General features: G+C 55.6%; 3 protein-coding genes across 3 annotated transcripts; 1 reads left to right on the forward strand and 2 right to left on the reverse strand.

Moving 5' to 3' along the window:
- The first annotated feature begins 192 nt into the window (after positions 1–192).
- F5144DRAFT_508755 (uncharacterized protein) lies at positions 193–6051 on the forward strand. Its single transcript, XM_066786508.1, has 3 exons — positions 193–807; positions 865–5253; positions 5324–6051. Exons 1-3 carry the CDS (start codon positions 388–390, stop codon positions 5912–5914), a joined length of 5400 nt encoding a protein of 1799 aa, XP_066644662.1. The 5' UTR covers positions 193–387; the 3' UTR covers positions 5915–6051.
- A 1359-nt stretch (positions 6052–7410) lies between these two features.
- On the reverse strand, positions 7411–9157 carry F5144DRAFT_177159 (uncharacterized protein). The gene has a single exon (XM_066782684.1). The coding sequence runs from the start codon at positions 9007–9009 to the stop codon at positions 7591–7593; it is 1419 nt and encodes a 472-aa protein (XP_066644663.1). The 5' UTR covers positions 9010–9157; the 3' UTR covers positions 7411–7590.
- Positions 9158–11065: 1908 nt separating this feature from the next.
- F5144DRAFT_591558 (uncharacterized protein) lies at positions 11066–13547 on the reverse strand (the record flags this gene model as incomplete). Its single annotated transcript, XM_066790285.1, has 4 exons — positions 11066–11146; positions 12164–12764; positions 12826–13276; positions 13331–13547. 4 exons carry the CDS (start codon positions 13545–13547, stop codon positions 11066–11068), a joined length of 1350 nt encoding a protein of 449 aa, XP_066644664.1.
- Between the last annotated feature and the right edge of the window lie 2206 nt (positions 13548–15753).

Raw genomic sequence — 15753 nt, forward strand, 5'->3', positions numbered from 1 at the left:
AGATTAAATAGGCCAAGGAAAGGGTTCTCGAATCAAACACCGAGCAATAGATAAACCTACAATTGACTAACTATTTCCTTGTGCTTTTTCCACGGTTAAGGTTTGGTCAACATCTAATTTACCTACCGTCATAGTTCGGTGTTTTCTGTCCATGGTGAGCCGGCCTCAACGGTGCCAAATGCTTGAGTCCCCAGTCCCCACCCCACTCTGACCGCCTTCCTTATCGTTATCGTGCAGCCGAGACGAGGACCCGCCAGAAATTTTTGTGGTGGGCAGCTTTCAGTGGCATTTTATGCAGTGCTTTTGGTTGCCGAAGCTATTGCGCAGAGAAGGCAATTTAGCAAATTGCTCTTCAATTGCTGCAACACAAGCAGCCACATAATCATTATGGGTTCCTTAAAGCGCAAAGAGGGCCCTAACGGCGCCTCTGCCTCCAAACCACCCCGGACCGCCACCGAGTCGAGACCCTCGAAACGGGCGAAAGCGAGCGAATCGACCAAAGACGACGGCAAGAAGGGCGCAAAGGAGCGAAAGTCACCCGCGAAGCCAGCAGCAGCTCCCGTGGTTTCAAAACTGAAGGAGGAAGAACCGTTGTTTCCAAGAGGTGGCGGGAGCGTCCTGACTCCCCTGGAGCAAAAGCAGATCTCAATTCAAGCGAAGAAGGATGTCTTGTTCGAGGAACAATCCGAGGGCAAGAAGGGTGACAACTCTGCTAGGAGAAAGAGGCGCAAGTCTCGTGCTGCAGAGGCAGGCACGGGCGAGAGTAAAGACGAAGATGCCGTCAAAGTGGAGGGCCTGAACTTCAAGGTAGGACATGACGTGGGAAAACCGCGGGTGGTGCAACGGCTAACTTTCGGATTCCAGCGGCTGGTACAAGGCTCATTGGTACTCGGGACGGTCTGCGCCATCAACGCGCTCGATATTGCCATTGCACTACCGAACAACCTTGTTGGCCATGTGCCCATAACCGCCATCTCCGAGCCCCTGACACAACGGTTAGAGGAGAGTGCGGAGAAGGAGGAAGACGACGATGAGCCGGAAGACGAAGGTGTCGATGACGTTGACCTGAAGGGCTTATTCCAAATGGGCCAGTACGTCCGCGCTTATGTCACATCAACACTGGACGAATCAGCCCCCGGAAAGTCAAGACGTCACATCGGTCTTGCTCTTGATCCGGCGCATTCCAACACTGGTATCTCGGAGCAGGACGTGGTCGAGAACTGCACGCTCATGGCCGCGGTCGCCAGTGTCGAAGACCACGGATTCGTCATGGATATCAGCATAGCCGAGTCCAAGTTAAAGGGGTTCCTGCCACGGAAGCAGCTCGATAAGAGCATCCCTGAGGAGAGTCTCCAGCCGGGGTCAGTCCTTCTTTGCATTGTGGCAAACAAGGTTGCTAGCGGCAAGGTTGTGCAGCTCTCAACGCTCTCCGATCGCATCGGCAACCCTAAAAGCAACCCCTCCGAAGCTACGACGATCGGCTCTTTCCTGCCCGGTACTGCAGCCGACGTTTTGGTCTCCGAGGTGTCTCAGCACGGTGTTGTCGGCAAAGTGATGGGCCACCTGGATGTGACTGCAGATCTTGTTCACTCTGGCGCCGGGCCCGACGGCGTCAATATTGTGGCCCAGTACAAGGTAGGCTCGCGCATCAAGGCGAGGATCATCTGCACATTCCCGAACGCAAAGCTACCGAAATTGGGTATCTCGGTGCTGCCACACGTCCTCTCATTGAAGTCAAAGACTGCAAACAAGGACAGTCAGGAGATTCTGCCAACCAGGATCCTTGCTCACTCAGCGACTGTGGATGAGTGCACCGTACAGAGAGTCGAGCCGGGCATTGGCCTTTATGTCGATGTCGGCGTCGAAGGCATTCCCGGTTTCGTGCACATCTCGAGGGTCAAGGACGGTAAGGTCGACAGCTTGTTCGAGAGCAGCGGCCCTTACAAGGTTGGCTCCGTTCACCCCGGCCGTGTGGTTGGTTATAACAACTTTGATGGCATGTTCCTCCTTTCATTCGAGAAGAAAGTTCTTGAACAACCGTTCTTGAGAATCGAGGATATCCCTGTGGGAGCAGTGGTGCCCGGCGTGGTCGAGAAGCTCGTTATTAACCAAGATGGCCTCGGGGGCCTCATCGTCAATATCGCCGATGGAATCTCTGGGCTGGTTCCTGAGATGCACCTTTCCGACGTTCACCTACAGCATCCCGAAAAGAAATTCAGAGAAGGGATGAAAGTTAAGGCCCGCGTGCTCTCCACCAACCCGGCAAGACACCAGCTTCGCCTGACACTGAAGAAGACGCTGGTTAACTCGGAAGCCCTTCCTATCAAGTCATATGACGAGCTCGCGGTTGGCCTACAGGCCCCCGGCACGATAGTGAACGTGCTGCAGCACGGCGCCATCGTTCAGTTCTACGGCCAGTTACGTGGTTTCCTCCCGGTTTCTGAGATGAGCGAGGCCTACATCAGCGATCCCAAGGAGCACTTCCGTGTCGGCCAAACGGTCAGCATTTATGTCATCAGCTTCGACCCCGAAGCTCGCCGCCTAATCGTTTCCTGCAAAGACCCATCAGCCTTTGGTCTCGAAAAACAGCTCGCTCTCAAGATGTTGCAAATCGGCGACCTAGTGTCGGCGAAAGTTACGCAGAAGACTGAGGACGACATCTTTGTTGAGCTCACCGACAACTCCCTGAAGGCCGTCCTTCCTGTTGCGCACCTGACGGACAAGTCAGTCAGCAAAACGCAATCAGCGCTCAAGAAAATTCACGTCAACCAAACTCTCTCTGAGTTGGTTGTTTTGGAAAAGAATGAAGCCCGGCGTTCCATCACGCTTTCTCACAAGCCGAGTCTCATCCAGGCCAGCAAGGAAGGGAAGCTTCTTGCGAGCGTGGATGATGCCCGGCTAGGGAACGAAGTTGCCGGCTTCGTTCGAAATATTACCGCCACTGCTGTCTTCGTGCAATTTGCGGGGAAGCTGACTGCTCTCCTCCCCAAGTCGAAGCTGCCTCGCGATGCCCAAGACAAGCCCAGCTTCGGAATGTACAAGTCACAATCCCTTGCTGTCAAGATCACCTCCATCGACAAGGACCTTGGCCGATTGGTGGTTGCCATTCCTTCGGTTGCGGACGAAGAGGTGAAGAAGGTTGCCAAGCCCACGGAGAAGGCCATCAACTCCTTGGACGACTCGATCACCTCGGCTGACGATCTTGCAATCGGCAAGCTCACGAAGGCTAGGGTAAAGTCGGCTAAAGAGACGCAGCTGAACGTCCAGATCGCAGATAACATTCAGGGGCGGATCGATGTGTCCCAAGTCTTCGATAAATGGGAGGACATTCCGGACGCGAAACGGCCACTCAAGCGGTTCAAGCCGAACGAAATCCTGGAGGTTCGGGTTCTCGGTGTTCACGACGCCCGTAATCACCGCTTCCTCCCAATCACTCACCGGTCCAGTCACTCAGTTCTAGAGTTGTCGACAAAACCTAGCGACTTGAAGGCTGATACACTTCCCGAATCGCTGTCTCTGGATAAAATCGAGGTTGGATCCACCCATATCGCCTTCGTCAACAATGTTGCATCTAATTACCTGTGGGTAAACCTATCGCCGAACGTGCGTGGGAGGATCAACGCCATGGAGGCATCCGATGATCTGGCCAAACTGGCGAACCTGGAGAAGAGCTTCCCCGTGGGTTCTGCGCTCCAAGTAAAGGTACTCGCCGTGGACAAGGAGAAGGAGCGGGTCGACCTCTCAGCCCGGACCTCTGGCGAGGCAGCTCAACTTTCTTGGGACAAAATTCAACAAGGATTGGTTCTCCCAGCCAAGGTCACCAAGGTCAACGACCGTCAAGTCATTGTCAAGCTGAGTGAGCTAGTAGCGGGGCCGGTACACCTGGCAGACCTTACCGACGATTACGACGAGGCGAACCCCCTATCGCATTCTAGGAATGAGATTGTGCGGGTAGCCGTTGTTGAGGTCGACAAGAGCAACAAGAGAGTGAGGTTGTCAATGAGGCCCTCCAAGGTGTTGAACTCATCTCTCCCCGTGAAGGACAAGGAGGTCACAAAAAACACCAAGCTCGAGGTCGGCGACATCATCCGCGGCTTTGTCAGAAACGTCTCCGACAAGGGCCTCTTTGTGTCGCTCGGCGGTGACCTTGTGGCGCTGGTCAAGATCAAGAACCTGTCCGACTCGTACCTGAAAGACTGGAAAGAGCACTACCAGGTCGACCAGCTCGTCAAGGGTCGCATCATCTCCGTGGCCGAGGGCCGCATTGAGCTGAACTTGAAGCCGTCGGTGGTGGACAAGGACTATGTCCCGCTGACCACCATCGCGGATCTCAAGGAGGGTCAAACCATCACCGGCAAGGTACGGAAGGTTGAAGAATTCGGCGCTTTTATTGATATTAGCGGCTCGATGAACCTGTCTGGTCTGTGCCATCGCAGCGAGATGGCGGACCGGAATGTCAAGGATGCCAGGACACTATACAACGAGGGCGACCGCGTGAAGGCACGGGTCTTGAAGGTCGACCTCGAAAAGAAACGGATCAACCTTGGGCTGAAACCCTCATACTTCAAGGACGGCGAGGCGGACGACATGGATGTTGATAGCGAGGATGAGGACGCCGGCGCGGCTCTGGATGGAGAGGAAAGCGAGGACGAAGAGATGAACGATGCTGGCGGCGCCATTCTCATCGGCGGTTCCGACGATGAGGATGAGGATGACGAGGACGGGGAAGATGAGAGTGATGTCGAAATGGGCGATGCGGCAGAAGAGGGTCTCACAGGCCTTGACGCCGGTGGCTTCGACTGGACAGCCAATGCTTTGGATGCCGATGAGAGCGCTGATGCCCCCGCGGCCGATGAACCAAGCAAGAAATCTAAGAAGAGGCGGGAACCTCAAGGTATCGTCGATAAGACTGCTGAGCTCGACATCAACGGGCCGCAAACCTCCAGCGATTACGAGCGTCTCCTCCTCGGTCAACCGGATTCGTCAGAGCTCTGGATCGCCTACATGGCCTCTCAGATGCAAATCAACGACCTCGCTAGCGCAAGGCAAGTGGCCGAGCGGGCCATCAAGACGATCAACATCAAGGAGGAAACCGAGAAGCTCAATGTCTGGATCGCTTACCTCAACTTGGAAGTCGCCTACGGTACCGACGAGACTGTTGAAGAGGTCTTCAAGCGCGCTTGCACCTACAACGACGACCAGGAAGTCCACGAGCGGCTAGCAAGCATCTACATCCAGTCCGGCAAGCACAAGGCAAGTCACCCTCTTTCCCATCCTCACCCCCTTTACCTCACAACCCCACCATACTAACTCGCACCCACAGGAAGCCGAAGCCCTCTTCGAAGACAAGATCCTCAAGAAGTACGGCTCGCGGTCCCCCCACGTCTGGATCAACTACGCGCACTTCCTGCACGCGACGGCGGGGCAGCCGGAGCGCGGCCGGGCGCTCGTCAAGCGCGCCACGCAAATCCTCGGCAACCCGGCCAACACAACCGGCGGCAGCGGCGTCGGCAGCGCCGCGCAGGCGCACCTCGCGCTGCTGCCCAAGTTCGCGGCGCTCGAGTTCCGCTCCCCACACGGCGACCGCGAGCAAGGGCGCACCCTCTTCGAGAACCTGCTCGCCACCTACCCGCGCAAGTTTGATCTGTGGAACCAGCTGCTGGATCTCGAGGTTTCGGTCCCGGTCGAGGATGGGGATGTGGCGGTTGTGAGGGATCTGTTTGATCGCGGGAGCAAGGTCAAGGGCCTCAAGCCGCGCCAGGCCAAGGCGTGGTTCCGCCGCTGGGCGAAGTGGGAGGAGGAGAGGGGCGATGCGAAGAGTAGGGAGAGGGTGTCGGCGAGGGCGGTCGAGTGGGCGAGGGCCGCGGGGAAGGGGAAGGGTGCTGAGGCGGAGGAGGACGGGGAAGAGGAGTAAAGATGTGTGTGGTTTTGGTGGTGGTTGGGTGGATGGCTTTTTGTTATGTGTAATTAACTGGGATTTTGATATCCAAAGGTGAAGAAGTGATAGATGACGGGTTGGTCAGGAATGTGTTTTCCGCTCCGCAATCGTGTCAATTCAGTGCTCCCCTACCATGACGCTGCTCTTCCTTCCATTTTCCCACCAAGCTGAATCCAGTTCACAAGTCACGAGAACGCTACCCCTCCACCTGGTCACACCTCGCCATCACGACTCGACGGCACGCAATGACACCACAACACGACATATAACCTCTGCATAGCCGGCCGGGTCGGCCTTGCACCCCGGGAACCGGCCGCATCTGCGGGCGCGGAATAGATCGATCGGATCGATCGAAATCTCGGTGATGATGGGGATTTCCATGGTACCGGGACACGCGGGGTGTTACACAATGCAGGTGCACATTCCCATACCTGGGCATGACTTCATCCGGGCGAATGAGTAGACCGTCCATTAGCCAAAATGAACTTCAGTTCGACAGAAGGGGAATACTATGCGAGTTATGAGGAGTAGACTTGCTGGCCATGGTTCAACATTCTCGTTCACAGCGGGATTCAGTCGAGGTACTCATAGAAACTAGCCAAAATGCCTTCAGTGTGTATGGAGAGTGTATGACATGCCGCTAAACATTGTTGCCAACGTACGCGCAGCATGCCCATGTCTGTGTGGAGTAAATAAATGTATGAATTGCAACATATGGGTTGACCCTTTCCTGTCAAACGGACTCCGACCTTCATAAACTCAGAACCCGCTTGCTCGCTCGCTTGCTTCCAGATTGGCCTACCCCCTGGGCCCCTGCCCTAACGCCGAAAAAAAAAGGAAGAGTCCGCCCCATGAAAATACACAGCCTGGTAATGATGATGTAATGATGATGGTGTTGAAATGGTGATGAAACGATGCGGTTATGGGATGGCAATGACAACCCCCAGTTGAATGATTGAACTCCCTCTCATGCAGCAGTAGATGCACCTGTCCCCCTAGAAAGATGCGAAGTGTAATGTCTTGATGCCGGTTTGCCTGCCGGACATTGGTTGTGAAAATGATAATGCTCGGCTGGTGCGGAGTTGATTAAAAGATTTGCTGGTGGGGATTGTTTCGAGGGCCACCCATGGCCGTCTCAGGGCCCAATATCGCATATGCGATGCATGCGGGAATAAAATCAGATGCTCGCCGTTGTCAGTCGCTTGAATGCCGGCCGAAATCCAGGCGACGCAATTCGTCGGGCTGCAAACCCCCCACACCCCGCACCGCATCGTTTGAAACGCAGTGCGCATCCATCGGGCACTGATGGCCTTTAGGGCGGAAGTCCTGTGGCCGAGGTCGAGAGTGCTGTCGCTAGGGAATCTGACTGGCCCTGGAGTTGAGAGACGCTACCGCGAAAGAAGAATGTGCTGATCGCATGCGAAAATCCCACAGGCCGCTTCACAATGTGGCCTTCCCAATTCGGTGGGCCCGGCCGTGTTGTTGTGCGCTTGCCAAGTAATGCCAGTCCTTCCGATGACGACGTTGGGCGGGTCGGCAGATTGTCAAGTTGATTCTCATTCGCGACGACTGGCTCAAGGTGCAGCTGGTATCGCACGGTGGATGATCGCGCGTGTGGCGACTGCCGTAACTCCCGTCGATTTCGGTGGTGTTTAGTGAGTGACAGCAACCCATCTGGCGGGCACTCCGTCGGGCCCAATCTCGTAGGGGCTGGTGTTGGATTTCCGAGGTGGAAGCGCCCAACGCGCGCGGCCGGGTCGCTGGTCGTCGAGCTTACCGCTCTTCCGCATGGCCATCTCCATGACGGCGATGCGGATGAAGTCGGGGTTCTCGCGCATCTCGCGTTGTCGTGGCCCCGGCATGGGGTGCTCCGTCACCACGGGTTTCGGCTGCGGCGGCTGCGACGCTGCCGCCGTCGATGTCGACGAGGGGCCAATTGACGGATAAGGCGAACGGCCCGAGTTGGATGACGGACCGCGCGCACGCTGGACTTTGTAGGTCTGCATCTGAATGGAAGCCGTGAAGGTTCGTAGCGCTGGGCCGGATGCCACAGGCGCGGGCTTCTCCATGCGCGCTGTCGTGGTGGGGTTCAGGTAGCGCCGAAGCGCGGCCGTCGGTTCCTCCTCGAGAGGGGGCGGCCTGCGCTCGTCAGTGTATGGGACCTGGGGGTCGATCGTCAAGATGGATCGCGTGAGGAAATCCTCTGGCGGGATCGACGAGAAGTTCAGGTTGGAAAAGGAGCGTGCAGCCTGGCGCAAGGCTCGTAACGAGGCAGTCAAGTTCGACTTGAAGGCCGACTTGAGCGGGCTGAAAGGCAGGCGTGAAGTCTTTCTATCCGGGGTCTCCTCCTTGCCACTGAATACACTCAAGTCCAAATCCGCAATTTCGTCCTCGGGAGACGACAACGGGTGATTCTCTGGTTCGCCGGGTGGTGACGATACTGGCTCCATAGAGCGTCGGGTTGGCTGAATGTTGCGCCTCCTCAGGGGTGTGTGAGGCGACTCGAGAGAGGAAAATGTGTTGTCGGTAGTGAAAGAGTTGCTCAGCGACGGCATGGACTCCATTGAGATTGTCCGGGTGGAAAGGACCGACTCGGGAATGCTGTCGCAGACAGATGTGTCATCGGCCTCGAGGTCCTCGGGTGCCATCAAAAGAATGTCCAACGGACTCTTGCTCAGCGTTAGACTAAGCTCCTTCTCGGACTCTTGTGCCCTCCCAATGATAGATTCCACTGTCATTCTTTTTTCTGTCTTTGTCTGTCGTAGGCTCCGTGCCGCCTTGGGGGGCGGGATGCTCGTGATGGCCAACAAGGCCGCCACCGAGGGCGGGATAGCGTCACGAGAGTGTGCATCCCTTGAACGGGCCATGAAATGATTCCTCCGACCTCCATGGCTGCGGTGTGGTTTTTGCGTGTGCACCGGGTGCGTCGGGTCTCGAGATTTCGGTCTCGTGGGGATCTGAACCGGAGTCGAAGTGGTCGTCGCCCGTGTTGGCATCATCTCTGGTCTGGGGGCGCCCGAGGTTCGCGACCCAAATCCACCTTCTCTCGGCCTCTGCAATGCTGCTGACATGGCGAGGCTGCTGTTGCTGGCGGTGGAATCGGTGTTGATAGCAAAATGGTCTTCATATCTTTCGGAAAAGGGCGACGACGGAAAGAAAGATGAAGTAGGCGAGAAAGAAGCGGCGGCTGGGCGACGTGGCCGAACGTGTGAGGGACCCTGGCTGAGTCGGGACGAGACGAGAAAGGATCGTGGAGAGATGATGGCCAACTGGGCGTAAATACCGGCCCGCCGCTTGCAGCATGCAGGGCTCCCAGCCAGTGTTGTGTAATCCGGCAGCGCAGATCAACCTGGAGCTGCAGAGCGGATCATTCCCGGAATGGCCGGTTCACAAGCAGGGCCTTCCTCAGGGCTGCCCCCAGGTGTTCAGGCGAGCCAGGCGAGCCAGGGCGGCCACTCACAGCGTGTGCAGGCGACGTCTCGCGTGCCGCGCACAGGGCAATTCCAGTACGTAAAATGTTGACCCCAGGCCCACCCCGACAAGCGCTGGACCCTGAAGACGCCACACCCAAAAATTGGAGCGGAAGCTTGTCTTCCAGGCGCGGTGACAGTGACGGTGACGGGGATCTTGTTGAAGCCGCGAGGCTGGGACCAGAAGGCCGGAAGTACATAACAAATAGCGGTAAGAGATAGGTAGCGTTCGTTAACGCAACTGCTCCGAGACAGGGAGAAGAAGTATCTAGGTAGGTGAGGTGGAACCGTTGGGAGGCAGAATTGTTGATCATCAACAACCTAAAAGCGGAATCAACCGGCGGCATCAACAACCTAACTAACATAGACTTGTCGCCATCGAGAAAACCCGGAAGGATCCCGCTAAGGTGTCAAAAACGTGCACGGGGGCCGAAGGCAACTCTTATGATCAAAATTGCAGCAATAGAGTCAGTGAAAGAGCGGAGCCTTGATAAGGGTTGCCCCAATTCCTTGTGGTACACGCCATGATTGATACATGCCAGTGTGGCACGAGATACGGGCGACATCTCCCGTTGGCCGAGTCTGCCTCGAGTCCTGTCTAATTAAGACGACTTATCAGCCATACCAAAATTGGCCCATGACTTCGCAGTCCTCCAGCTGCTGGAATGCCCGATTACACTCTCGGGCGGACGGCACACGAGATGACTTATCAACCCCAGAAGGTTGGGTGATAAGCAACGACGTCAGCGAACCCTTTATCGGCTTGATTGGCCACTGTCCCTCACGAGACCAAGAAAGTGGTGGGATGGTGACTTGCCCTGCTTCCTTCCTCTCTTGAACGCTAACATTAGCCCTAGTCATAAACATGCGAGCGTGCCCTTCTCCTCGCTTGGCAAAAAGGACTTGCTCAACAATTACGGTGCAATTCCAAACCCAAGCACTGTCGTCGGTGGTTGGGCTTCAAGCGGATGGGGAAATGGAATGAGAGAATGTTTCTTGACGTTTCATTGCATTTGCTCCACACTTTTTCGAAGCACCTCCCGCTTTTCGCGCGGGGGTCCAAAATTGAGTTTATTGCCTCTCAAACCTCTCTCCCACTTTCAACCCCGAATCTACCCCGATACCGGTCGGCATCCGGCCCGTCCTGGCAAGAAGACGGATGCTAGGGAGATGGGTTGACAACAGGACACAAAAACATCAACGGCCCAATGGATAAGGGAAAAGGCCCTTCGAAGTTCACCAGGCTTGGCTTGTGGGAAGCCCAACAAGGTCATTCGAAACCCCAATGTCCGTCCGTTCTTGGCATTCTTCGTCTCGCGAGCGAGAGTCTCCGCACGCAAAATTGCTAGGATGTCACAGGCAAGGAACCACCCTGATAGCAACCTTCGAGAACTTTTCTTCCTTCCACATCTGGAGTTAGGGCCTCAACTTCAATGACGACCTCACCGCTTCGGTCTTGACCACTTCGAGCCGAACGTCGGATTTGCCGGTAAGACCTTGACCCGTGTCCAACGGGGATCGTAAAGAAATTATAAAGTAGAAAAGGACAGGAGAGAAAAGGACAGCAGGACGAGATCTACCAGAAGTCCTCGGCTACGGCAAAGGATAAATGCATTTCCCACCGCGGGTCGTAATTCCAAATGGCCTTACCGCGGCTTTACAACGTCTCATGATCGCCGGCCTTCTCCGAGCGGATACACCGGGCATTCGTTTCATCGACAACGGCCTCCCTAGTTCTCTGTGGAATTCCCATGGAATTTCAAATACCACCTTCTAGAACCCGATGCAGCGGGCCAAGGCACGGGAGTTCGGATAGGGTAGGTAACTAGTTAGAAGTGATGTTACACTAGAGTTGTCGTTGCCCAGTCTCTAGAACGACTGCTTCAAGCACGTGTTCAACGGCACTTCACGTTCGTGAGAAGGACTTCCATTCAACTTGAGGTATATCATTTATCACCTCATAGTACACAGTAGCTTCATGATCATGGTATATACGGCTTTGACAACAGAAAAGACAGACGTGGTATCTTGCTCGTGCCGGATTATGCGCCAGCCCTTGAAAAACAGCAACCCGTTGTCCCCCCATCCCAAGTAAACAAAAGAAACACTCAACATAAAAACCCACAAACCCAATCATGGCCTGTTGATAAACGAGAGAAAGAAGAAGAAAAACCGAGAAAGGAAAACACACCTCACCCTTCCCCCCCCCCTTTTAAAACGGCATCCCACTCCCGCCCCATCCCTTCCCCCCCGCCGCCGTCGCCGTCGTCGGCGTCGTCCCCCTCGGCGTCACCACCCCAAACCTGCGATCCAAATACCTCGACACCCGATCATCATCCCCATACACATCCTCCTCCCCGTCATCCCCATCTCGCCCAATAATCCCTTGCTCCGGATAGATACTCTCGCTATACACCCGCTCCGGCGGCGCCGCCCGCCGCGTCGGCACCAGCGTCGCGCCCACGGTGATGGTTTCCATGGATGGTCGTGGTCGCGCGGTGGAGGCGGGCGTTTTGGGCGTGCGCGGGGTGCGGGGGGTGCGGGGAGTGCGTGGTGTGCGTGGTCGGGGTTGGCTTTGGCTTTGGCTGGAGGGTAGGGGTGGGAGGGGGAGCGCCGGGAGGGTTGGGAGTGGGAGTATCGGTAATGCCATCGGTGTTGGTGTTGGTGTTGGTGTGATGTCCTTGGTATTGGTTGTCCCGCGCTTGCCCTTCCCACCGGTGTAGCTGCCCGCGCCGGCGACGGCGATGTCCTTGACGATGCCGTCAATCTCGCGCTGGATGTCGCTGACGCGCACGATGCCGTTGCTGGTCATGGTCTGTTCCTCGCTAGAGCGCGGGGAGCTGCTGCGGAGGGAGGCGAGCCCGTCGCGGTCGCGGGCGAGGTCGGTGCGGATGAGCGTGATGGTCGGGCGCGGCTTGGGCTTGGTTTTGGATTTGCGTGTTGTGCTTCCCTTGCGCCCGCCTCGGGATCCGCCTCGGCCGAATTTGTAGGAGGCGGTGGTGGTGGTGGTGGCGATGAGGGAGGTTTCGCGGTCCCAGCCGATGGGCTTTTGGCCCATTTCGAGGTCGGGGTAGGAGTTGGTGACTGTGGTGGCGGTTTTGTTGCGGGTGTGGTTGTAGTTGTCAGGGGCTCCGCCGCGGGTGGTGGCCATGACGCTGCGGGCGAACCAACCGCCGCGGTCGCGCGAGCGAAAGATGGGGCGGAGGGCTGGGGCCGACGCGGTGATGATGGCGAGGTTGGTTTCCACCGCCGACGTTACGAACCCAACGTTCTGGGAGGCTGCGTTGGGGAAAATGGAGACGCTGAACAGACCCTGGATGAGGAGGACTAGGCGGATGATGGACGTGATTGTCACGCTGTGGCACATACGGTGAGCGGGTGATTTGGAGGTAAGGGGAGTCTGAAAGGTGGACCTACAGGAAACCTAGGAGAAAGACGATCAGGAGCGCGGTTTTGGTGCGTCTTGGGATCCGCAGAGAGGAGAAGATAAATAGCGGCAGTCCAATGATCAAAATGTCCGTCACAATGTTGAAGGCCGCGGTCGAGACGTATAACACTCGACGGTCGACGCAATAACCACCTCGGACCGTTGGGTCCCAGAAGAACGAAACGGGAGTGCATTGCAGAATAATAGCAAAGAAGACGCCAACCATCTGGGAGATGTTGACAACGTTAAGCCAGAGAAGGGACCGCCGCACCCAATCTTTCTGGCCGAATAAGCGGGTAAGAAAGATCAAAACGGACGACTTGACCAACGCAAGGATCGGATTGTACAAGATCTGAACAGCGTAGGACCATACCAAGCCCTGGGTGGGATCATGGGGCGGCACCTTCTCTGGGGATATGCCGATGAAGTTGGTCTTGATGACTATTACCAGTGTAAGTTATTATACCCAACAGTCTTAATGGTGGTCAGACGTACAAAAGAAGCTGATAATCGTCTCAGCTACAGACAGAAGCATGGCTATGCAAACAAGCCAGTCTTCCACCGCCAGCCGACTTGCCACCACCCGGCCGGCTACGCGGGCAGAGACAACAACGAGTGCCAGCGCAGGGAAGAAGAAGTTGATAAAGAGTGCGAAGGTTTGAAGGCCCGAGGCCGGGGACGTTGGCAGGGCCAACAGCGAAGAGGCGTCCATGATGTGACGCAGTGGTTGTGCTATGTCATTACAAAGGACTGGGTATGTGCTATAGAGGGAATCCCCATCAGGAGCAAAGATAGACGTCTGAAGAATGCAACGAGAGTACAATCGATAAAAGGAATCTTGAAAGTCGATACTAAGAACCCGTGGGCATATCCATCAAGATATAGCAGGTAGCCGACTTGAGATCTGAGACGAAGCCGGGATACTGCCGGTGGCGAGCGGCGACATCATGAGATGGTTCCGGGCAAGACCGTCAGACACGCTCACTCGGAGCTCGCCCTGGCGTTGGCCAAGTCTAGGATGGGCCGTCATGATGAGCGTTGCATGTCGATCTGTGAGTCGTCTCGTCTCGCCTCTTGGAGCGGCTCGCATGCAGAGAGGGCCGGCCGGGTAATCTGCCTCGTGTGTCAAGATGGCTTCGGGAGTAGACCTCGGAGGGGCGGGAGGTGAATCGGGTGACGGCCGGATAACGGCCGGCATTGTACTGAGAAAACTGCCAGCTACACCCGTTGGTTTCGAGTTCGCTGGCAAGAAGGCGGGTATGTCTGGTTAAACCGTTCTCGACACAGGAAGATAGATGCCTTCGGTTGTTAAGAAGGGTATTCTGAAGATTGATGTTCTTCAAAAGGCTGTCCACGCCTCGTCTCCCAGATCTCCTCAGAACCTCAAATCATTCAGAATTTGGCACCTCGTCGCCGTTTGTTATCTCAATTTGCAAGCGTTTCCTTGGGTGATGCCTCCTCTGAGATACGCTTCTGGACGAACACACCAACGGGTCGGGTAAATCCAAACAAGAACGGACGCTACCACTAGACAACTCGCCCGAGCGCAGGGAAGTCGAGGCATGGATACCACTAGATGGAACGAACGACACAAAGAACATGTCATCCAGTGTTCTAGAGAGATTCCAGATCATCGACAAGGAGTTCACAGCATCGGACGACGGAGGAATCGGCCTACCATGGTAGGTGATCAAACAGACCAGAAGACTCCACTCGGCCATACCGATCTTGAGGAATCAAGGACTGGTCCTCATGCAAATAGTAGGAATGGGCGATACCCCCCTCTGATCCACAGCAGGCAGGAAAATCTGGGGAACAGTGGCGAGAGCCTAGGCCCCGTCATAGTGCCGGGGACAGAGTGACATGCGCACAGATGCTCTACTCGACCAAGGAATACTACCTTGTTGATAAGACATGAGATCCTGCGAGAGATCTGGTCTTGAAACTCGCGAAAGAATTGGTCTTCAGTAGTACAGAAAGACGGGGAGCAGCAGACCACTCTTCAATGACAACTTCGTGAGACCTTTACTGACAAGGACGGGGGCTGGCCTTGGGAGGGACGGAGGGCGTCGTGGTTGGCCGGAGACTACTGTGCAAAGGCGGCTTCTCGAGACGATAGTTCTGCCTATAAGGCTGTTAAGCAGCTCAAACAAGCGCGGAACCAGCCGTCCTTGGCCACCTCGTGAACAATGATCAGAAACCGTTGACGCACAGACTGCACGGCATTGAGACCCTTGTTGCGGGGTTCGGCACCTGGTCGATCATAGAAATCGGATGTGACGACGATGGCCGAGGGAGATGAAAGGAAGAAAGATGGGCCCTGGGGCGAATAAAGTCCCAGTATGTGAGTTTGATGGAGGTTGGCTGCTGTAAAGTAAGCACACTGATATCTGTTGATGTGTTGATGTTATTGTGGGTCATGTCAGGATGGTGTTAGTGATCCCAATTTTGACTGGGAAAACTCGAAGACAAGGAAGACCATACCTGATGAACTATTGTGTGGTTTTTAGCAAAGATAGACCATCATCAGCCAAATCCACCTAAAAAGAAGTTTACTGGACAGCATCCATCTTTTCGATACCTTCTCTAGGCTGTCGTTGGTATCGGTGCGGTTGATGCCGTGGGCGTGACCCAAAGAGGCTGTCGCTCTGGGCGACGCCGCCACAACCTGTGTCAAAACATTTAGCCAGCCCTCAGGATTCCAAGATTTTGAGGATAGCGGTACGGCTCTACCGCCAAACAATGCATTAAATCTAGAAGATTTCCATTGCAACATCTCGTTCATCAGAAATACCTACCAGAGTTTATGGTTTTGCGAGAGGCCCGGCCGAACTGTTCATTGTTCCCTGCTGAGCTCTTCCTCGAGTCCAGATTGTGTCGACTGCCCGTGTTTGTTGTCTGTGAACTGGGCAGCTTGA

Source organism: Chaetomium tenue (assembly GCF_020726465.1).
Source record: "Chaetomium tenue strain MPI-SDFR-AT-0079 chromosome Unknown F5144scaffold_3, whole genome shotgun sequence".
NCBI lineage: Eukaryota > Fungi > Ascomycota > Sordariomycetes > Sordariales > Chaetomiaceae > Chaetomium > Chaetomium tenue.

What these genes read in the sequence shown, in the direction of transcription:
- F5144DRAFT_177159 (XM_066782684.1), bottom strand. Translation starts at nt 9,009, where the DNA reads ATGTCAGCAGCATTGCAGAGGCCGAGAGAAGGTGGATTTGGGTCGCGA.
- F5144DRAFT_508755 (XM_066786508.1), top strand. Translation starts at nt 388, where the DNA reads ATGGGTTCCTTAAAGCGCAAAGAGGGCCCTAACGGCGCCTCTGCCTCC. An exon ending in TGGAGGGCCTGAACTTCAAG is followed by an intron (nt 808 to 864) that starts GTAGGACATGAC and finishes TTCGGATTCCAG; the next exon opens with CGGCTGGTACAAGGCTCATT. An exon ending in TCCAGTCCGGCAAGCACAAG is followed by an intron (nt 5,254 to 5,323) that starts GCAAGTCACCCT and finishes TCGCACCCACAG; the next exon opens with GAAGCCGAAGCCCTCTTCGA.